The sequence below is a fragment of the Hibiscus syriacus genome, unplaced genomic scaffold (assembly GCF_006381635.1).
Source record: "Hibiscus syriacus cultivar Baekdansim isolate YM2019G1 unplaced genomic scaffold, ASM638163v2 tig00110220_pilon, whole genome shotgun sequence".
NCBI classification, from domain to species: Eukaryota; Viridiplantae; Streptophyta; class Magnoliopsida; order Malvales; family Malvaceae; genus Hibiscus; species Hibiscus syriacus.
In genome coordinates, this window is record NW_024062634.1 from 1 (window position 1) to 24,135 (window position 24,135).

The 24,135-nt window shown below is 34.9% G+C and overlaps 2 protein-coding genes, 1 long non-coding RNA gene and 2 pseudogenes across 3 annotated transcripts; 2 read left to right on the forward strand and 3 right to left on the reverse strand.

Annotated features, from left to right (window-relative positions):
- Nucleotides 1-1,598: 1,598 nt before the first annotated feature.
- Nucleotides 1,599-5,453, forward strand: LOC120114116 (annotated as a pseudogene).
- A 1,683-nt stretch (nt 5,454-7,136) lies between these two features.
- On the reverse strand, nt 7,137-11,806 carry LOC120114189 (annotated as a pseudogene).
- LOC120114115 (cold-responsive protein kinase 1-like) lies at nt 11,806-14,741 on the reverse strand. Its single transcript, XM_039135114.1, is given in 7 exon segments — nt 11,806-12,392; nt 12,588-12,738; nt 13,468-13,705; nt 14,078-14,288; nt 14,394-14,413; nt 14,416-14,505; nt 14,610-14,741. Coding segments are annotated over 7 exon segments (1,185 nt in total). The 5' UTR covers nt 14,695-14,741; the 3' UTR covers nt 11,806-12,002.
- A 3,471-nt stretch (nt 14,742-18,212) lies between these two features.
- Nucleotides 18,213-18,892, forward strand: LOC120114062 (photosystem II 10 kDa polypeptide, chloroplastic-like). Its single transcript, XM_039135086.1, has 3 exons — nt 18,213-18,418; nt 18,495-18,553; nt 18,746-18,892. The coding sequence occupies exons 1-3, from the start codon at nt 18,247-18,249 to the stop codon at nt 18,890-18,892; spliced, it is 378 nt and encodes a 125-aa protein (XP_038991017.1). The 5' UTR covers nt 18,213-18,246.
- Nucleotides 18,893-18,946: 54 nt separating this feature from the next.
- On the reverse strand, nt 18,947-23,646 carry LOC120114108. Its single transcript, XR_005515360.1, has 3 exons — nt 23,634-23,646; nt 21,189-21,196; nt 18,947-19,052 (listed from the first exon to the last, which is right to left on the reverse strand). It is a non-coding gene; the product is annotated as an uncharacterized LOC120114108 (long non-coding RNA).
- Nucleotides 23,647-24,135: the final 489 nt, after the last annotated feature.

Sequence of the window (24,135 nt, forward strand, 5' to 3'; positions counted from 1 at the left end):
AGTTAATGTTGATTAATTTGAAAAAAAACCTAGTTTTCTTTTATCAGTGTGTCGCTCATATTTTTTTCTTTTTCGTCATTATTACTCGACGATGACACTAATTTTAATGTCGGTTGTTAACTGTTGGTATTTTTTATTATTATTTGTTTCTATATCGAATATCTATTTTTTTGTTTTTTGATTTTCAATACGTCTGCATGTATGACATGTTTTCATTTGTATTTATGACACGTTTTCTTATGATTTTTCGCATATTTTTCGGTTGTTTGACCCTTTTCATTTATCTTTTTTTCTAGGGGTTGATTTGACATCGTCACCATTAATCAAGTGACACTTGTATGATATCTTATTGATATTCATTGCTTTGAATCCTCGAATTGGATTTAGATACACAATTTGCTTTCGTAGATAACTTTTCACGTCGATCGAGTCTGATTCACGATTAATCGATTATCTTTCAATAGCTTGATCCCCTCTTGTGATTCGTTTACTGATGTGATCATATCTGTTTGTTTTCTATATTTGCTCATTTCTTGGTTAGTTTTTAATCCTTCCTTGTATCTTTATGTGATCTTAACTTTTAGTTTTGTTTCAATTGTTATAGGAAAATTTTCTAATTATGTACTTAATTTACGATTGTAATTATAAATCTTTATTATAATTTAGATATTTCATATTTTGAATAAAATTAATCGTTTCTATAAAAAAGTTTGTATATATAAATAAATAATTATTTTTATATATATTTTTTAAAATATTTTCATCCTTAATGTTTTATTTTAAGATGAAATACAACATTTGACTAAACAATTGATGGGTAAAGTACACAAATGGTCCTAGATTATAGAGTAATATTTTTTATTAAATCCATTGATTATTAGAAGTTATAAAATGATTTTTCAACTATAAAGTGTTAATTTGTAAAATCCATCGACTATCAAAAGTTATAAAATAATCATATGACTATTCATTATGTTCTAAACTCGTATTGTTCAATTAAAAATTAGCGGTTGTATAAGTCGAATGTTAAATGATAATTGAGATATAATAGTCGTTTGAGAGTCTAAGATCATATTTTATCATATAAAAATCAACAAATTATCGTCCAACTCAGAATATCGTCAAATTTTTAACGGAAAATGACGAATTTAACAATTTCCATTCATGGAAAAGTTTTTTTTTATCCCAAAACAAGATGCTTAGTTGCTTAGTACCCGGATATGAAACATCTAGGAAGATAAACACTCGCTTTTATTAATAAGATCACTCAAAATCGGATTTTCGAAATTAAACTTGAAGGAAAAGTTGCAAGTATTAGGTAATAGTCTCGTAGTAACCGTGATAGTAATAATACATACTTTAATGGAATAGAGAATTACTAAAATAAAGCGTACCCTCTTTGCCCAAGGCTTTCAGTCATCTCCATCTGAATCTGATCTGCCAGATTTCCCCAGATTTGCATCTCCCTGTAGCTGTTTCCTCTCATTTTCCCCTCATATCATCAATAATCAAATAATCTTATTGATACATCAGAAGCAGATCTCTACCTTCCGTTCCTCATTTCGATTTTCCCAAAAATTTATTTTCTTTTTTGATATCGTTATTCGTTAAATTAGGTGGGCTTTTCCTCTCAAATTTATGATTTCCCTACATTCTTTGTTTAATTTATTATGAATGCCATGTAAAGGAATCCTTTGTTTTTGCTATTTTTTAACAAAGATTTGTCATTTTCAGGTGTAATATTTGGTTTTCGAGGACGGTATTTAAGATAATTTCAGTGTTTTTCTCGTTTGGGGAAAATAATTTTACTGGTAAGTGCGCTTCCTATATTTCTGGTTTCACCCGTCGGAGCAAGGAAAGATAATAATTGTTAATTTCTATCCGTGTTAACTGCTAAAATGATGAATGGTTTACTGATAATGAAAATGTTTTTTTTTGTTAATAACATTCTGGATTTCAATATTTTGTTTTAGGAAAGGAAAATGATAAACAAGGCGCTTGTGTTGACGTATTTCTACCTATTGATCTACATTTTACTTTCGTCTGGTGTTATATTGTATAACAAGGTAACTCACCCCCTCCCCTGGCTTTCATACTGTGTAAATTGTACTGTATTGTCTTGTTCTTTTCTCTCTTTACAATATCATGCAACAAAAGTCCATAACTGATCAGGCTTTATTAGTTCATTACTTGTGATATTTAGGTTTAGGTTATAACTAAAGCAAGAATGTTTTCTTTTTCGGTTTCATTTTGATTAGGAATGAACCATTCGTTTATGCAATTCATTCTCTCCATTTTTATGTTATTTATTTATGTATTTCTTATTGCAGTGGGTGCTGTCTCCCAAATACTTCAATTTCCCGTTTCCTATAACGTTGACAATGATTCACATGGCATTCTCCGGACTCGTTGCATTTTTCCTTGTCCGCGTTTTCAAGGTATGACTGACATGCAAGATGCAACTAACTTCAATTTCTTTTGCATCTAGTATTGCTAACTATTGTAAGGAATGTCTCCATAGTAAACTGTTGAATGCTAAACCACATACTTCCGTCTCACACTCTCACCATTATATGTAAATGCAACTAGCTCTAGGAATGCCTAGTTTGTCACAAGAAATATGTTTTTGGTTACATTGTCCTCATTTCCATAGGTTAGTGGTCTCTTTATGACCTGAAACCAAAGATCCACTGGCATTCTTTTTTGCTGTGTATTTTACCTACAGAAGCAAAATATAAATTTGAGAGCACAATTATTATTTTTCTAATCTTCCATTGTTTTGCCTAGTTTTGTAATGCATTTTCCTCTCCCTCAATCTTGCCATGCAGGTTGTAGCTCCCGTTAAAATGACATTTGAAATGTAAGTGCTACTCTTTACCTAAAATTGCCGTTATTACTGCTTATGTACAGGATCCATGTTTTCTTTCCTAAACAAATGTTCTCGGTGTTGCAGATATGCTACATGTGTAATACCTATAAGTGCCTTCTTTGCGTCAAGTCTTTGGTAAGTACTTAACTTTTGTATGATTGAAATTTGTGTTTGGTGTGTGGTGTAGTGGTTTCCTTATTAAGATGGTGTGTTTTGTGCTGTGTAACGAGTTAGCTTCTGTTGGCTGTTGGCAAAAAGTATAAACATATTGCTTGAAAACCCTGCTGAGAGCAGAGTATTACTTGTGAATCGTTGCTTGTTTCAGACTGTTTTTTGTTTTAAGTATAATATTGTTCCTCAATGGATCTGTCTGCTTTGCTCTCCTCCTGGTTGTTAAAGAGGTACTGCACCCAAGTTGTTAGGTTGACTGGAGTTTGTGAAAATTCTGAATTAAATTTGAAATCAATAAATCCAGATGATTAATCTTAAGATCAAATAAAGTATAGATGCAGTAGCAGTACGGCAGTACCTACTAGATGTATTGTTTTATCTTTTATTTTGTTTATTAAACTTGAACCAAGGTTAAGGGGGTTTCGTGGATTGGTCAAGTAACCTTCTCTGCATAATGAAGTTTCTTAATCAAGCAGGATCCAAATTTGTTTAATTACTGCCATTTGCTGTGCTCCGTGTTTTCATATCTTAATGCCTTGCCCTGAAATTGGTTCTAACAGTATTAATTTCCTTTTCTTATACTTGCTTTTAATGAAATTTAAGTGCATATAAGCTGTTTAGTTGCGAAAAGGTTTCTGCTGTAGGCTGCGAATTGCTTATATGATATAGGGCTTGTTATGTACTGTCTGTGCAAAATTTTGACAGCTTTGTTTTATTTTACTTCCCTTTTTGTTGATGTTGTTTTTGCATATTCTAAGTGTCATCAGTTTTATGTTGTCAACACAGGTTTGGCAACACTGCCTATTTGCACATATCTGTGGCTTTTATCCAGATGCTCAAAGCTCTAAGTATGTGGAAACAAAGTGCATTATCTAATTACATCCCATGAAATCACTATAGTTGTAACGACTGGCTATTCATGTTTGCAATATTACAGTGCCAGTGGCAACATTTTTCATGGGTGTCATGTGTGGCACTGATAAACCAAGGTGTGACGTGTTCTTAAACATGGTGCTGGTCAGCGTCGGAGTTGTCGTTTCCTCATACGGGGAAATTCATTTTAATATAGTTGGCACAGTTATCAGGTCACGGGTATCCTAGCGGAAGCTCTGAGGCTGGTCTTAACTCAAGTCTCCTGCAAAAGAAGGGCTTGACTCTAAATCCAATTACCAGCTTATACTACATTGCCCCTGCAGGTAAACTCTCTCCCCAACCCCTTTTTCATTTTTGTAATAAATTTTAGTGTCTGCAACTTGTACTTCTTTCGTTATCATGATTGGCATCCCTTATATATAACTGTTACATTTATTTGTTTGTTTGTTTTTTGGCAGTTTTGTGTTCCTTTTTGTGCCTTGGTGGCTACTGGAGAAGCCTGGGATGGAAGTTTCACAAATACAATTCAATTTCTGGATCTTCTTCTCCAATGCTCTTTGTGCTTTAGCTCTGAACCTGTCCATATTCCTAGTAATTGGAAGAACTGGAGCTGTCACCGTCAGAGTTGCTGGTGTTCTAAAAGATTGGATACTGATTGCCCTTTCCACTGTTGTTTTCCCGGAATCTACGATAACAGGGCTCAATATAATTGGTTATGCCATTGGTAATTCTATTCTCTGCATCATGAAGATTACATATTTTCTTCTGTATTTGAGACATTAAATTTGATGCAAACTCCTTTTGTTCTCTCTCTTCAGCTCTCTCCGGTGTTGTCATGTATAACTACCTAAAGGTTAAGGATGGTCGTGCCCCTCATCTGCCTTCGGATAGTATTCCGGAGAGGTTAACAAAGGTCAGTCTTCTCAAATCTCAATAATCACAACAGCATTATCATGTGAAGAATAATTTATCAGAATCGTGGACGTATAAAATACTACATAAATGTGTTTGTGGCTTCTAATGTCAATGATCTGTTTTCTCTTGTTAATATAGGATTGGAAGTTGGAGAAGAAGTCATCGGACATTTTCATCCCGAATGTCAGCAATGATACAAATGGAGGAAGCAACTTCAATAGCTCCGAATTGAACGACGAAGAAGCACCTCTAATTTCATCGTCAAGGCTATCGCATATGGGGCATCAACACAGCAACTCTAGCTCTCAACGCTCATAGAGACTAGAGATCATACGATTCGGACAAAGGACTTGCAAAAGAAAAAGAGCCAACACACATGGTCCCTGCCTTCTAAGGTGAAGAAGGTAAGAAAGACTAATTCTTCTGAAGGGATTCGAGTGGTTGATGTTTCACACTTAAGATAGCAAAGAGCGATGTATTGTAATCACTTTCGATTTGATTTTGTATGCATGCTATGCGTGCGAGATTATCGCAAGCTCGGAGACTGCATACTTTAGGCGATAACTTATGTGACGGGACGAGGTTACCGTACTATATAGCAGATAAATGACTATTTATTTGGGTAGGCTTGCATTGGCATTCTTTGACGACTATTTTGTCACTCACACCATGAGACTGAACCGTTTTTGGATCATTCAATGTTGCGGTATATTTATTATTAATACAAGCCATATAAGAAAGATCGAACCGTGAACTGATAGTTCAACCACCAGTTTTGGTTTTGGGTAAATTACACCCATTATCACTTAATTATGGGATTTCAATCTGACCATCGATCTTCATTTCGTCAATCAGATCACTTGACTATCTAAATAATATAATCAAGTCATTTATTGTTAATATTTGACAAGAAATTTACCGTTAACATTTGACGAGAAATTGATGTACTTAACAAATTTGATATAATTATAAATTTAGTTCTCATATTTTACACGTTTTATCAGTTTTATTAATTGTTAGGTCACTTCTTTTATCAAATGTTAACGATAGTCAATAGGTGGTTTCAAGATGGACCGAGAGATTGGGGCAGTTGTTCTTGAAAATTTAAAATTATCATGTATTTTAGATTTTTTTTATGTTTTTCTATTGAAAATCTGTTTTCGTCCCCTAAAATTTCAGTTCTCATCCAAGTTTAAGTTCGTCCCAACATAAAATCTTGAGTCCGTTCTTAAGTTGTTTGATTGGTATCATTTAGAAATTAGGTTTTTTATAAATATAATATTTTTATTTAGAAAAATCAAAATTATTAGAATGGGACATGTTTAAATTAATGGAAAAAATTAACGACAGTTACGGCCCAAACATCTAAAATGTTAATGTTATAATGTTAGACACCTAGATTATTCAAAAAAAAAATTAGACACTTATTTGAGAAAATGATATAATTTGAGTATTTATTTTTAATTAAACCTTGTCGATGGAAAGTATAAATAATGTGATGACATGAATCTATCAAATCAAATTAAATTAAAAATTCAACCGACACCTTGTCGATTTTTCCAATTATGAATACGTGGCCAAATAGATGGTTGTGTTATGGGTTGCAGAGCACGAAAATGAGTAACTACGTTTGTAAGACATGTATGCGCTTATTTTCGAGCTTTAAAACAATGTTCGACAGCAAAACTTCCCATTTCCACATTCTTATGCATCCTACATGCACCGAGCAAGTAGGTTCAATCGGCATTTCGTGTATAAATCTCTTGGCTTCATCAAGAAGACGTGCTCGACCGAGAAGATCAACAACGGTGACATAATGTGAAATCCCAGGTTCGACGCTGTATTTCCTCATCGTCTCGAAGTAGAATCACCCTTTGTCCGAGAGGCCAGCATGACTGCAATCCGTAAGAAGACAAAAGGAATGTAATATTGTTAGGGACAAGTTCGATCCTCAGCATGCATCTCTTGAAATAATTGCACTTCTTTGCCGAGCCCGTGGTTGCCGAACAACTACGATTACCGATGAGAACCGGAAGAGCCTCGATGTTCCCACTAACTGCCTGTTGGGGCTTGTACCGCCTAATCAACGGCCACTCGATACCATCAAAGAAAGGGTGACGTTTAATATCATTGGCACCATTGGTGCATCCCAATTCCTAGCCTCTTGCTTGGGTTCTTTACCAACAATTTTTTTATCAAATATACACAACTCGCAAATGAACTCAGTGACGAAACATGAATATACGAACATGAACGTAGAACAGGATAAAAGATGATACCACCATAAAAATGTTTCATACATTGTGATAAACATACACACGTAGATCGATTTCGATCCAGATTTTTGCAGCAAAAAGCTTGAATCTATGGCTGGAAAAAGGACCGACGATTTTATGCCTCGCTTTCGTCTCGAAATTTGATGAGAATTTAGCCATCTTTGCTGGTCAACCCATGTTTTGTTCTTGGCATCCACCTTCAAACACCATATCCTCCGTTGTTGGAGGATGCTAAATGTTCTCTTTTGTAGGAAAGCAGAGAAAAAAATTCTTCGTGAAATGCCTTTTTCGGATTTTAGGTCGAAAATCTTCGCCATTGCTTCTTACTTTTCTTCCGAGGCAATTTAAACGGACTCCAGCTTTTTCTGCGTTTAGAGGTTTCGCAAAAGAGGCCATATGCCAAGGCCTGCTGAAGCCATAACTCGAATTCTTCTTCTTCTTCGTTGATCATTTCAGCATCCAAATCCCACGGATATCGGCTCGACTTTGATCTTTGGGTCTTCTCCACACCATGTTTACATGGAAGCTAGGTCGATGTGTGTTCGGTCTACATGCCATTCCCTGCAACAACCATTTGATAAGTTTTAAAACTATTTCATTTTCAAATCCATTGCAGACCCCTAGTTTTTTGGTTGTAAGTTACACATCGAAAACCTATCAGATCCTCGGAAATCGCAATGATCTTTAGAGATGAAGGTAATTCGAGCCAGACGAGTAAAAGAAGAAAGGATGGCGAACATTCTCTTTTAGAATGATTGGATTTGAATCATTTAACTAGCAAGCCAGCTCACATACACACATAAACTCTGACGCATACATGCACATGCATGTTTTGGCATGTAACATGAACAACTGACCTGACATATAGCCCATTCCGAAACATCGAAGACCTTGCTCTCGGCGCAGACAAAAGCTCATGGTATTTCCACCTATAAGACAACAAGCAAACACAGCAAACAGCTAAGGTTATCGACAGCGACGCTAAACATACACAAGTTGATGGCTGTACCAAATACAGTCGAAACAATAAATGTAGTAAATCAAATGGACCGAAGTTTTTGCACCGATTTACAAGGAACTTACCTTCTGAGGCCTAACGAACGCCAAGGAACCTTTGTACTCAACCCATCCATCTCCATCTTTGGCTTGATGATATTGACAACAATCCTGAAGGCAAAACTAATCTCAGAAATTCATGAAATGCATGCATTCAGTGCTGACCAAATATATAGATGCATGCACATGAATTTGTAGATGTGTTCGTGCTCGTCTTTTTGTGCGCAAGAACACATTGAAAATATCATAATAATTCTTCTATTTATGCTAAAGATAATGAATATACGTTTCGAAGATCGGATTTGACAAATAGAAAGTTGGGAAGTCTGACCTGACACCACCTAGCCTTGGCCTTGTTCCTGTTTGTGCACACCCATATGTGCGAATTACCGCACTTGGTGCACTGTATACACCTCGATTCTTCGGAGCGATGATCTGAGGTAGAATGCTGAAAAGAGTGTTAAAAGATATTAGTTTACTCGACGACTCTAGTCTTGGATCAGAAAAACGGAAAGGAGCAAACAGAGATCAGAATTACCTGCCGTGTAGAGCTATGGGACTTTTGACAGACACTACGAGTCTTGGATTCTTCTTTTCTCAATTGCTCATCATAGTCCCTCTTCTTCATGGAGTCAGAAAGGACCTACAAATCGACAACGACGGCATCTGTGCAAACGAGCCATAATTTCTTGAATCGTTGAGATTCTTCAACTATCGTTTGAGATAATCGGAACTCAAAATGAAAAACCATGCAGAGACTATAACAAGAACAATGAGAACAGTTACTCACCTCATAAGCACATTGAAGTTTCTTAAAAAACTCACTTGCTAAAGGACTTCCCATGTTTCTGTCAGGATGTACAAGCATGGCCTGTCAAAATAGAATTCCACGAAAAGAAATCGAGAAAATTAGGGAATACTAAAGACATGGAAAACAGAAGAAGGCTTAATGATGGTTCCTTTCGAAGATGGTTCCTAATATTAATAACGGATTCCGGAAATAGACAAATCAAAAGTGTAAGGCTTCTATCAGGATAGCCATCTACCTTTTTCCGGTATTCCTTTTTCAGGATTCCGGCATCAATTTTTACTTGACGAGGGAACCCCAATGCTTCATAATGATCTGTGCTGTTTAATATTCTCTTCATTTCATCGGTCGAACTTGTTTCTTCCTTGACCACCCTTTTCGTAGTGAGCTCGTTTTGGTTTATAACTGATGTAGTAGCAGATTTGCTTGATGACTTGCATTGATGCACCTTCTTAGGTTCGTCAGTGGGAATAGAGTACTCACACCGTCCGGGCAAATCATCTTCCATAACAGATTTGGGTTCCTTTTGATCTTCAAAATGTGAGTTCTCACTCGCATTATCGAAACATTGTAGCAAATAATCCACCACGTCATTCGACAAAAATGCAAGGTTTATTGATAGGAAAACGCCATGCCACCCAACTCGAACTTTGACACAATAAACAGCGTATACGATCGCTATTAAAACTATTAATCGTGTGTGACATAAGGAGAACAAATAACCTGCGCAGAGATATATCAGCTTCAAAGACTGCAAAACAACACAGGCAGCGAAAGCAGATGAAATGAAAATACAATTAAGCCCGTCAAGCAAGTTATATGCTTTCCTTATATGGACAAGTTCGAAAAAAACGAAAACAACAATTCATTTTCATATGGCTTAAAGTATTGCTGTGGATGTCACCGGCAACGTAGAGCTATCCCGTGTCATCTGTGTATGTGAAAATGAAATAACAAAAAAGTACGGATGCGATATTACTGGCGGGAAAAATTCGTTCGAAGGGCAAGAAAGGAGTCATACCTCCAACTATAAAAAGTGTTCCGGTTATCCAAAAGTTAGCATACATCCATAATACCAATATGACGAACAGTCCTACGATAAAGAGGCCAGGCGTGTAACCTAAGTACTGAACAGCAGCACCAGCAGCTCCCTGAAACAAATGAGACCAGATCATCTGCTTCATTGATAAGATCGATGGCACAACGTAAACTAAGCTGGAATCGAAAAGCATAACTTTATAGCAAATATCGACCATCAGCAACTGCTAAGCAACTTTTGCTCGAACAATTTCATGTTCGATCATCGAGGAAAAAGGGATCAGACGGCATAACATAACTTGCATGGTGGGAAAGAACAGATTTTAACTTTCGAGGTGATTCGGGATTAAGTGTTCGAAAAGCTTCAATAGCACTCGACACATTAGTATGCAGACAGTTTAATGGCTGAGGATAATATCCAGGGATCTCAGAGTCGAAAAGAATTATCATGCAAAAGCATTTCGAGATCTCTTTCAGGGTATGATTTCCAATCAACAGTTCAACATTCAGCATAACCATGGCATTCTAGAAATGGAACTTTTAAGCTAAATCCAAGCATCTTTGCTAAGAATCTAACCTCGTAAGACATTAATTCAACATCAGAAGATCAAGCATCGAAACTACTCGAATTCTAGGCAGACATGTAAAATCAACAATTCAGATTGAAAAGTGTCCAAAAATAAAAATGCAAAAAAGCACAGAACATGAAAGATTTAAAGAGAACGGAACTGATACATTACCATACTCAAAAGCACATAAAGCGAGCAAGACATGGAAGTCAAGCTGAGGAAACAGCTCCACATCATGACAAGCAACGAAGCTGGACCCAATTGGATACATGACTGGAACCCTCTCACCAAACAATATTTTCGATAAACCAAAACCAACCTCGAAAACTGGAAGAAACCAACACACCCACTGCAAACCATAGGCCAATGCCTCTCCATCAACAACCCCATTTGTCACTACACCAAGCAACATCTGTTCCGCCTTGGAGTAAACATGTTTCTGAGATTCCAACCATTTCCAGCCCTGCTTGAAAAGCTATGAAAAAACAAAAAGGATTTTTAAGAAAAGAAAAAGGACAAGAGATTGAAGCAAATTAAGCCCCTTTTTACACTGAAAAATGTGGAACTAAATGGAAAGTACAGTAAAGCAAATGATTAGGTGAGTTGAGCTGGGTGGGGGTGAGTAAAAGTAGTACTCCATGAATTTCTGTTTAGTTTTTTCAGTGAGCTCAAGTGAAAAATAGGGTCTAGTGCTCTGAGTTGGAAAAAAAAATAGTTGTAAAAAGACGGACAATTTTCTTAGTTCATAATTAAAAATTAGACATTTAGACAGAGACCAGAGGGGTTGACGACCCCACTTTTGTTTTCAAACATAATGAATTACCAGCATGAGTTGAAACTGTGAGATGCTCCTGCCATGTTTGTGTTCTGTTCATATAGATTTTTCTGGTAGGAAAATTATTTATTTTCATTAATGTGAATGAGATGATAAAGAAGTGTATATATTACATAATGTATTTATGTCATTACAGAGGATAAGTGTTTTTTATTAATTTGAGATAAATATAAGATAATATTGTTTAAAAATAACTTTTATATCTTTTATATTTTCAGTGATCGAGTCATAACCTTTAAGAATAACAATAATTTTTTTATTGAATGACATGAAATGAAATAGTTTTTAATATGGGATCCGAATTTCAAAGTCGAGTTAGACAACTGTTTATGTTAATATCATACATGAGTCCATTCTAACTCGACCTGACTCTAACTGCAGAAAAGCAACAGCCATTGATCAACTCTGCAAAAAAATTTAACCAAAGTGAACTAGTATGGAACATTTACAAGAGCTTGGTTTCGGCTACTTTCCAGCAAGTAAGACAGAACAAACACTGTTGTACAATTAACAAACTGGCAAAGCTTAAAAGAAAAAACCAAAAATAATATAAAAATGAATAAATTTTGGACATTTTGTTCTCGTCTATGTTTTAAGTGCTCCGGTCGTAATACAGAGTATTGAAGGTCATAGTTGCAGAAGCCGAGGTTCCTGGTGACATGGTCGAATTGTCTTTGTCTGAGCTAGAAAAAGCGTTATAAGATGTGTTATTCGGTTCCGACTTCGTTTTATCAGAGCTTCGCACTTTGAGGTCTATAAAATCGGAAATCAAGCCCGGTTTTGTTATCTTCTTCTCATTGAGATCTTTCTCACCGGTTAGCATCTTGACCACTGACGACATAGATGGCCGTAGTTTGGGAGTATCTTGGGTGCAAAGAAGACCGATCTTGAGGTACCTACAAGCCTCCTCTGCATCAAAATCGCCATTCAGCGAAGCATCTACCAATGCAATCAGCTCCCTTCGTTCGTAAAGTTCCCATGTCTGCAACAAGAGATCAGTATGTCATGAACCCTAAACCTCTCAATAATATTTCAAGGAGTTACAACATATATCTTGCTTGATGATCTCCGAGCAAAACCGAAAGGAAGTCTTGTAACTTCCATATCAAGCTCCGTCATTTATATAATTGCAACAAATTAAACATTCAACTATAATGGAAAAGACCTGAACCCATACCCGTTCTAGGAGATATTGTTCTCCTACAGGTAACCGTGTATTTGTGTTACATCTCCCGGTGACTATTTCTATGAGGAGGACGCCAAAACCGTAGATATCTGCTTTTCGCGTCAGCTGCCCCCTTATTGCATACTCCGGTGCAAGATAACCTCTGAAATCATGAATATGTCAGTGACAGTTTTATAAACTTAAGTCCAATATCATGTATGCTTAATTCAGTAAATTTTAACTACAGCCACAGATCCTGAAGTTAATATAATAAATTTGATACGAAATGGCTTGAAATAGAACCTAATTTAAAGAGGGAACAAACTTCAATTCGATTTTGTTGAAGTCATATTAACCTTCTCGAAAGCAAGAACATGTTAGACACTAGTTCTTTAAAGTAGCCTCAGTAGTTTCTCCTTTCTTGCAGATTTCACAAATGATCGTTTCAGAAACCTAAAATCTTTGAAGTGAAAAAAAAATATGTTTGTAGATACTTACTGCCATGGAGGAAATTTCTATACACAGAAGGATGAATCCTCCATACCAAAAAGGAGTTAAGTTTTGCTATGTTGCTCCAACTCTTCATACTTCTTCAAGTACTTGTGGTCAATATTCATGTCCGACACATTCAGACATGGGTGTGAACATATGACCCTCCAAATATATGAAAATCTTAGGAAAAAATGAATATAACCATGTCGCGTGTCGGAGACATACATGTATCCGACACTCGCACCCAAATTCAAGTAACATAGAAATCTGGTATTGCTACTGCTTTTACACCAAAACATTGTGACTTGGATGGAAATATTGTATTAACCACCAGTTCAAACTAAAAATACATTTGAAGTACCGTTAAATTGAAGGAATAAAAGGAATATTGGAGCCTTACATTGTTCCAGCCACACGAGTGCTAACGTGGGTCATGTTTGCTGGAATAAGCTTCGCCAATCCGAAATCTGATATTTTGGGTGTTAGGTCCCTGTCGAGAAGAATATTGCTTGCTTTGATATCTCTATGAACAATGTATGGCTTTACTTCCTCATGAAGGAAAGCAAGCCCACGTGCAATCCCGATACATATTTTGGACCGTGTCTTCCAATTAAACTGGATATTACTGTGACCACTACCTGTAAAAGAAAAGGGCTCAACTGCTATTAGTTTCAATGTGATTTACACTGGATACATCATACATACATATATATATGTATAGGATGTCCCTTGTTCCCATATGTATGGGGTAAGGGGGAGGTAAGATAGTAGGCTGCCCCCAACACTAGGTTGAGAACAGCTTCCGTAGGAGACCTCCAAATTATGAAATGTCCTCCATGGGACTCGATCCCACGACCTCAAGATTAAGAACCTTGTGCTCTACCAACTGAGCTGGATGGTCATTTCACATATATATATGTATAGTTTTACTATATGTATTATGATATGAAAAATACCCTCAAATTTACTAAACCTAACTTTAAAAGCATAGAACAAGATTGAAACAATACCGAGAAGAGTCTGGCAAAGGCTATTATTCTCGAGGTAGTTATAGACCAAGATTCTGTGATTATCTTCCACACAACAGCCATAGAGCTTGACTAAATTTTCATGCTGAATTTCGGAGATCACCTTAATCTCTGTCACGAATTCTTTCGCTCCCTGTCTTGATTCGGCTGAAAGAACCTTTATGGCAGCAATCTTTCCATTTTTAAGCCGCCCCTGAAAATCAGTAATGATAACTAAGGAGGTTCCTTTTACAGAATGATGACAAGAAATCAAAGGGTCAAGCAAGCAATGCTCGATATATTGAAACATCATATATACCTTATAGACAGAACCAAACCTCCTTCACCAATCTTATTGACTGGGCTAAAATCTTCAGTAGCAATTCTTAATTCTTTGTATGTGTAAAACTTTACGTTGTGAACATCAAACTCTACTCGGAAAAGAAAAAAAGATGGCAGATTAGGATGTTTACTTCATTAAGCTGAACATGACAACATAAAAGATTTTCCAAGTATTAGAAGGCTTCTGAATTACCTTCATCAACCCCAAAGAATGGTTTTTTGATGAATCTTTGCATCCACGAAATAAAAAAAAACCAAGTCATAACTTTACGACACATCACTGACAATTTTTCCTATATATTTGATCAATGTTTTGAATCAGAGCAGTTTCAGACCTGCCAAAAGGAAACCAGTCAGAAGATCTTAGTTTCATGCTCATAAAACAGTGGAATCAAATAACAAAAACCACTAAGGCAGGCATGGAGCAGTCATCCATAGACTGCCTGTGCCAAAATTAGAACTAACACACTGAATTTCAGTGTATGTTGGAAAATGATGCAGGTGACTCGAAAACACGAAGAAAAAAATGCAATATCAAGCAGCCAATGGTTTCTGGAGTATCTTCCAAATTCGGGGACCTAGGATGGCATTATCAATGAATTTACTATCACAACTTCGATTTCTTTACAATGATTATAGTTTAATCAAATAATGCAAGGGGTTTATTCATTATAAAGACAAAAAAACGGACAATGACAGTCTCTAAAGTGATGATGTTCTCTCTCTATATATTTCTAATCAATAACAATTGATAAATCTAGTAAATTCATTAAAAAAAAGCTTAAGAAACTCGAGTTTTCAGAAGGTAGCAATTAGCATTGACTTCTATAGTGCACAACGAAGGGTCACTCTGATGCACATAACGAGCTATTGTTATCGTATCACGGATATTATACCTTTTAAAAAATCAATTAGTTGAAGTTCCTAAATTATATATTGGACGCTATATCATCATATACAAACAATTTCATTCATCACTGACTTAACAAGTCATATTAAATTCCCAAAAGCTTGTTGAATTCTGGAAATTCAGCGAATATTATGAACTCATTGGCTCATAGAATCAAATGCAACTTTGAAAGCTTTGATTCTTACTCAAATTAGAATCCCAGTAAGGCTTACTAGTGAAACTAGAAATCTGAAACCTAATTCAGAGTCGTCAATCCTAACTCACTACGAAATTCTAGCAATCGACTAAATTGCAAAAAGTATGAACTCAATAATCAATTCAACAAAACTAATAGCACCACTAAAACGAACAGTGGTGTATCAAATCCCTAATAAGCAATTAGCAACACCTTAAACCTACAAAGAGAATGCAGCCATTAAAAAATAAAATAAATAAGTACCACCTGGATTCAAACTAAATTTGATCTAAATGCACAAGTTATGTTCATCTAGCCGTTAAATATCAAAGAGAAAGGAAATTATAGCAGAAAATTTTAATAAAATAGGAAAAAAAAAAGTACCCGTCAAAACCATTACCACTAATGAACCAATTAAACCAAGTTCAAGCAAAATAACAAAAAAAAAGGGCAGGAAACAAAATCCAGATCAGCATATCAGTTAAAGATGACGAAAAATAAATTAGAAGAAAAACCCAGACGGGAAATTAATTGATCATCGGGATAAAAACCCAGAGAGAGAACTGAAAAATAATCAGAAAATTAACACAAATTTGGGGAATTGACTTGACCTGATGAAAGCTAGGGAGATGCAGGAGGAGTTGTTGGAGAGACGATTAAGGAAGAGAGAATCCAAAGTCCATGAAGGAGGTGAAAGTATTACGCTTCTATATTTACGTGTTGAGCGTTGGTAGTTGCCCAAATCTGACTCCTGTTTTATTTTATTAATTCATAATTCATTTAAACACACACACACACACACAATCTTCATTAATGAGTTCATTGATAAACATTTTCCCGTTGAATTTTTTACCTCCCCCTTCTTTCGTTTTAATTCATTTGAATCGATCTAAATTGTATATCTAATTTTGATAAATGAGTTTCCAAACCAAAATTTTCTACATACCTACAAATAAAAACCTAAAACCTTTCAAAGTTATAAGCTTTTGCATTTCTGTTCATTCTTCATTTCATTTTATACTGGTTTTAAAAAAGCTTAAAGAGTTATTTTCATCATTATATTAAATTCAATTTATCATTTTAATCTTTATTATATTTTTTCTATCAGTTTAATCCTCGAAATTTTCAAAATATTTATTATATGCCTCGAAATTCGTTGACTGTTTTTGTTTACAGAACTGAGTCTTTGACGATATGAATTAAGGGATTAAGTTAAAATATTTATTAAACACAACGGTTATAACAAATTCCTAAAATTTTATCATTTATTTAATGTTAAGGGGTTAAGTCAAATTTTTGAGATTTTTTTTAACTATTGTATTTAGTAAATATTTTATTATTTATTTATTGATAAATGTCATTTTATCATCAAGTCACGTCAATAAAATTCGTTGATTTGAAAATTGTTGTTGTTGAAAAACACAAAAGACTAATGATTTTGTTAGTCAAAACAATCAACGAACTTCGAAGGCTATGATGAATACCCTAAATAATTTCGAGAACTAAATCAATACAAAAAACGATAGAAACGACATTGATAAATTAGATTTATTACCCGGGGCATATGTGATCCTTAAAACTTTTGAAAAATAGTTAACTTTTCACTAAATAAAAAATATAATAGATATAAAAATTAAATTTTTGTTATTACCGCTATTAATCATTGATGAATTTATAGTTAAATTATATCAATTTTCATATCAAACAAAGATTTTTTTTAATTATTAAAACTAATCATTGACCATTCCGTTCAACAAAAAATTTAATTTGGTTAATTGCAAACATTAAACATTAACATATCACATTAATGTTTTTTAACAATAATTAATTTATCATTACGAGATATTAAAAAATGATTACAAAATCAAATGATAAAAAATACAAAATAAAGGAACTCGTGTTAAGTCAAATAGGTTTTTTATTATTTTAAATTAAACAAATTGGTCCCATAGTTGTCAGTATAAAACTTTCACCTTGAGTAATTTTCAACAGCTCTATTCACACCCCGTTTGCCTTTTACGAATTCAACTTTACTACACCTTCCTTTATAAGGTAAATGGTAAATATCACGTTTAGTCCTCAAAGTTCAATGATCGTGCAATATGATATCTACACTAAAAGAAGGGTATATTATGTGTTAGTATCTAAACTATCAGTTTTGATTCGTTCTAGTATCTAAACTTTTAATTTTTTTCAAAATCATACATAAAGTTTAGTTTTTGTTTTTAATATTTTGTTCAAAATTTAATGTTAAGTTTTTAAAAAAATTAAAAGTTTAAGTATTAAAATGAACCAAATTTGATAGTTTAGGTACTAAATGTATTAAATTTTTAATGGTAGGTATTAAAATAAAATAAAAATTAAATATTATGTATGATTTAAAAAAATAAAAAATTTAAATACTAAAATAAACTAAAATTGATGTACTAAATGCGTAGTTTACACTAAAAAGAAGAAGAAAAAAGCTTATAACTTAGTGCGCGTCTAATCATGATAGTTTGATTCTGGATATATCTTGAGGGTTCCTCAGCCTTGTTGATCTGTTAAAAGAAACAATGGAAGATTCAAGAGTGAAGGATCAGTCAAATCAAAGGGTGTATTATACATGTACACGTGCCACGTGTCATGATGACAATCACTATCTTCGTCTTTAATACAGTATATAGATTGATCATGCACCTTGTAGAAGGTGAATACCGTTTGTTCCGATTCGCCGAGTGAGTTGGTCTTTGATCTGAGAAAACAATGGCTGCCTCGGTTATGGCATCAGTGAGTCTTAAACCGAGTTTCAGTAGCTTCGAGAAGAATCCAGGGTTTAGGAGAGGTGGTGATGTGCATTCACATGCTAGGGTTCCTTCTTCGTTCAAGGTTGAAGCCAGTAAAGCCGCGAGGAAGATCAACACGAACAAGCCTTACGGTAATTACTTACAAATCTATCTACATATCTATATAATATTTGTAGTTTTCGAATGTTAAAATAAAGAATTTTGCAGGAATTAATGGCGACTTGAAGTTGAAGGACGGTGTTGATGCTTCTGGGAGAAGAGCTAAGGTTAGTATTGCCTCACTTGTTCTCTGTTTTTCCTGTTTTTCTGTTTAGAGTTCGACCCGAATTTGATTAATCTGAATTCGGATATAAATTTCTCGGTGTCCGATCGAATGATCGATTACCTTGTCATGTAGGGAAAGGGTGGATATAAATTTCTCGGTGTCCGATCGAATGATCGATTACCTTGTCATGTAGGGAAAGGGTGTTTACCAGTTTGTTAAAAAGTATGGTGCGAATGTCGATGGCTACAGCCCTATCTACGACCCCAATGACTGGTCTCCCACCGGGGATGTTTACACCGGCGGTATGATTAACTTTTCTCGGTTTAGACTTTCGAGATAATCGATATCCGAGCATGATAATTGGAACTAATAAAAGTTGTGTAAAACAATGTTGCAGGGAAAACCGGGTTGGCGATATGGGCGGTTACCCTAGCCGGAATTCTCGCCGGAGGAGCTCTTCTGGTTTACAACACAAGTGCTTTGGCACAATAGATACCAATCTCTGTTTCTAAATACTAGTGTTATTATGTTCTAATCAAGATAGCTTCAACAACAAGTTAGCTTTCGCATGCTTACCGATATGGAGAATGATTTAGCTTTTGTTAGCTAATGAGGTAATGTTTAGGTTGGCTCGAATCTGATTTGCGAAATCGAAACGCGAAACCGAAATCTGGTTACCTCTGCAGTCGATTTCAATCCCATCATATCTCTGCATGCATTTCTTCATCTTGAGGAGGCAAAGGCAAGCTCCTGAAATGATGGGTTGAGCTAAAATGTTCAGTTCCGTCGACGATCTTAGACCTAACTATCTGCATTTTTGCGGATAAAATCTATGGATACATGAGGCAATTGCTGGGATTAAGTACTGAACCTTCCCTGTTCCGTCATTAAGATCGGGGTTGTTATCGAGTATTGTAGTGCTCGATCTCCGCCTTGCCCAAAACGTAACCGAATTTATTGCAAACTTGCAATAAAATCAACACATAAGAAAGCTTGAATGCAAACCTATGGTAACCATAGCTGTACCAAGAGCATTCTTACTTCATCTATCATTTCAGCACAATCCAAAACGCATCCCTATTGGCTCTTTCGATAACAAAATAAAGAGAAAACCTGTAAATATGATTTCAAGTGATCTGATTGCTTGTATGGGCCTCAAGACCTGCAATAGCAATCGACTCGGCGACACTAAGACGAATATATCAAGCTCTATCGCTTCATCATCGCTCTGGGTGAGTGGACTTCGAATCAAATGGTACATTAATGTCAAACCTATAACAGCTAGAAACAGACTCGAGCCAATGCTTTTGAATATGCTGGATCAAAAGCATGCTCTGCATCACCAAGGTTCTGAATAGTTAACATAAAAATAATAAACCACTTTACGATTATACTGATTGGACAGGGTCGGCTCAGGGTATTTTTTGACCCGGGACGAAATAAAAAAAATGGGTCTTATATATGTTCTTTAATTTTTTGCCCGGGACGAAATAAAAGAAATATGTAAGTTTTCAAAATTATACTATAGAAAATATTATGGGCTCTGGGTGAGCGCCCGTCCTGCCCCGGCCAGGGCCGACCCTGCGATTGGAGTAAAATCGTTTCGACACTTGTACATATTAATCATATAAAATTTATGAAGATATTAGCTCGAGTCTTTTATGTTACTGTAAGTTGATTGGTCTCTTTTCGCATATAACAGCCCTATATTTGATCAAAGAACTTTGATTACAATTTTCCTCGTTAGGATCAACATATATCTTATATAATGTTCAAAGGATTAGGGGACTTAATGATACGCCAAATTAGTTTTAACTTTTTTTACAAACTATAAGAAACCCTAAACCTTAATTACCATGAATTTATAAATAATCAGTTAATCCCAAAAGTTGGGCAATCCCACATTTCAGACAAGTTGCTCTGGTCTGAATAACTACATCGAAGCTCGTCGATCCCTCGACGTTAAGCATCCAACTGGCAAAGATTGTTCAACACAGTTTTTATGACCGTCTTGTCACCGGGGAAAGAATCTAAACAAGAAGTGATGTTGTTAGTGACAGCTGAGGTTATTCGTTGTTGTTGATGACGATGTTAGGGTTTTGGTCGACATGCTAAGCAGTTGCATATCGTTGAAGCTTTGGCCTTGTGCCGACAACATGGTGGAGAGGCAGGGCAGTTGCTTGTCGGAGGTCGGTTGAGTTCGATCGGAGATTATGTAAGGATCCATCAACGGTGGGAGAGAAGAAGAGCTTGTATCATCGGAACAGATTACCATGCTTCTAGGGTTGGTGGTCGTAATGGTTTCTCTTGTTTTATGGAACACTCGGCACAAGACCCAATCTTCCTACACATGTTTCAGAATACTAGTAACATTATTTGATATACGTGTAATATTTAAACAAAACTAATACATATAATTTTTTTGATATAAAAACTTCATCAAATTATAAATATATTATTTGCTACAGTGTAAAATCTAGACTACATAACTTTATTTATTTAAATGTCACTCGATTTGTTCATAGGTTAGGGTTTTGAGATTCAAAGTTAATATTTTTAGAAATTGAGATTCAAATAAATAAGATTATTTATCTAAAATTGTCTGCCAATATAGATACTGACCCTTTAGTATCGACACTAAACCCTTAGTATCGATACCTATTGATTGATATAGGTTATTTGGGTAAGGTAGTATTGATACTTCTGGCTGAATATCGATACTCTGGCATTGGGGCATCGATATTGGCCTGAGTATCTATACCAAATTTGGGTTCAATGTTGAAAAAAATACCCCCAGTATCAATACTAGCCTTGGAGTATTGATACCTCTGCCTTGGTAATCGGTACCAAAATTATACACTGGATTAGTGGTCTCAATACTAACTTGGTCAGTATCAAAATTGAGAACCTAATATCGATACTCCTTGGATGAGTATCGATACTACCCTTTGAAACTTGTCTAATTTTTTCCTGAGTGATGAACAGTATCGATACCCCTATGAAGTGCTATGTTTTGACACAAAAAACTCTTATCTTTCTACTCCAAAAAGCCCTAGTGAGGTCCCCAATTAATGTTTAAGTGTTTTATCTGTTAATAGCGATCATAAAAAAATCTTATAACATGCTGAAACATCCGAACAATGCAATCAACCATGAACATGCTTCAGGCTTATGCAACCTACTAAATCTCACCTAAATGAGCTACATGTGGTACAGTTGAGTTAAAAGTGAGTTACTTGATGATTCTAAGCTATTAGGAGTGTCCAATGATCAACCCAAATTGAGTTTCTCTTTCCCCTTGCTTTAGAGTTTTCTTCAACCTCCTTCACTAAGCTAAAATCAAAGAATAAATTACTAATTGAATTTAAAGATTAATAAGAGTTTAGAAACACTTCCTAATGTTAAAGATCACTATAAATGGATTGAATCTTCCAAGCTCCTTAAACCCCCACAAAACCCATTTTCTAAAACCATGGACAAACTTTGATTTTGTTGTAACACTCCCAAAATTGGTTTCAATGTAGCCATGTAGTTAAAAACAGATGGTGTAGCTGATGTGGACCTCCGACTCGTCGTTAGTCAATAGCAACCACATCAGCTACATTGTATGTTTTTAATGACAAGTGAATACATTAAAACCACTTCAATAGTTAAATGGCCATTATTACAAAAATTAAAAGTATGGTGGTCATATCGATACTAAGTCCATAGTTAAGTGGTCATTTAAATAGTTTACCCAATATAATTTTTGAAATATAATAACTACGAGGAGGTCATCCTATCTTATGCTATTTATATTTAAATCCATATTAGTATCCATCAAGTGATATTAATAGTAAAAGATAATGTGACTTTTTTCTAAAAGTTTCATGGGTATGTATGTGTTCATTATCAAATTTTTTTTGAATAACTATTATCTTATAATCACCAAAAAAATTTATATTATTATTATTATTTTGAATAACAATTTTTATTAATAGAAATTAATTTAAAAATAAATTTTAACAATATCTATTGAACTTGTTCTGATATAACAAATTTAAGGGAAAAATTTTTTTGGACTTAATTAAATTTATTCAAAGTTTTCAAAAAAATAAATAATTAAAAGTCCATAAAACTTGAATTTGAACACAAAAAAGTTTTCATGTGTAAGCAGTATCGATATTGTTCTTACAGTATTGATATCGCATGAACAATACTGATAATGTTCTTACAGTATCGATATCACATGAACAATACTATATTGTTCTTGTAGAATCGATACCAAAGACAATAGAGGTATGATACTCTCATCATAGTACCAACACTGCCTAATGTTTTCAAATGTGTTCAGATTCTAGCATGAAAAAATGGTATCAATACTCAAAGGAGTAGTCATATAACCCCAGTATCGATACTCACTCATCGTAATGGTAAAAAACGACTAGTATTTTAAAGGCAATATCAATACTCATCAGCTGAGTTCCAATACTACATATTATGGGCAGTTTGTTTTTGCAAAAAATTAATAATCCCCAATGACTCCAAAACATCCCGACGACTACAAACACTTTCCAATATATAAAAACAAATTGCAGACACTTGAAGAAGTTTACACAACACCTATCCAAACATTGATCATCAAGAGAAAAGATTTCATTCTTTATTCTTTATTTTTTTCCCTTGTAAATAGTGTGTTTTAGCGAGTTTAAATTGTAAACACCTTCTTTTAAGAGGTTTCTTGTTTATTTTTATTTATCCTTTTGTAAAAGATGAGTAGTTTTATCTTAGTCGTTGAGAATATATGGATTTGTAAAGGTTTCTCTTGAGCCTAGAAAAAGAAAGAACAAATTTAGGAAATTTGTTAGAAAATCTTTAGTGTGGAGGTAAGGTGGTGAATGTGAACTAAGTTGAGAAGTCGAACCACTTAAAATTTTTAAGTCTCAATTTCTTATCATTTATCTTCATATCCCTAAAATATTTATTTGGCTAATCCACCCCATGCAATCCCACCTTGATAGAGCCTTGGCAGTGGTTTGATACATAAAATATAATCTTGGCCAAGGGAATACTGCTGGATGCATCAAGTAAATGTCAGTTACTTGCGCTTTGTGATTCGGATTGAGCTTCGTGTCCCATGGCGAGAAGATCTGTGACATGTTACTGTATAAAGCTTGGAAATCAAAAAAAAATAGAATGCTGAGATCGTCAACGGTGAAGGAATACCAAAGTATGGCATTAACGGCAGCAGAGTATGAATATTTAATTAGCAAGTTGGGGGTTAAAATTATTTTTCACCACTTTGAGGCTCTGTTTTGAAAACCGGACCGGACCGGCCGGTTCAATCGAAAACCGTTGCTTAGTCCGGTTCAATCTAAACCGGTTGAACAGCTATTAGTGAACCGGCCAGAACCGCTGAACCGCTCGAACCGGGCCGGCTGAAAACCGGAAAAAACCGGGATTTTTGTTTTTTAAAAAAAAAAATTAAACCAAACAACGTCGTTTGTTAAACGAGCCAATTCGAACTCGAGTATTGCTGAGCTCGACTCGAACTTGAAAACTTTAAAAGTAAGCTCAACTCAACTCAAACTCACAAGCTAAAAA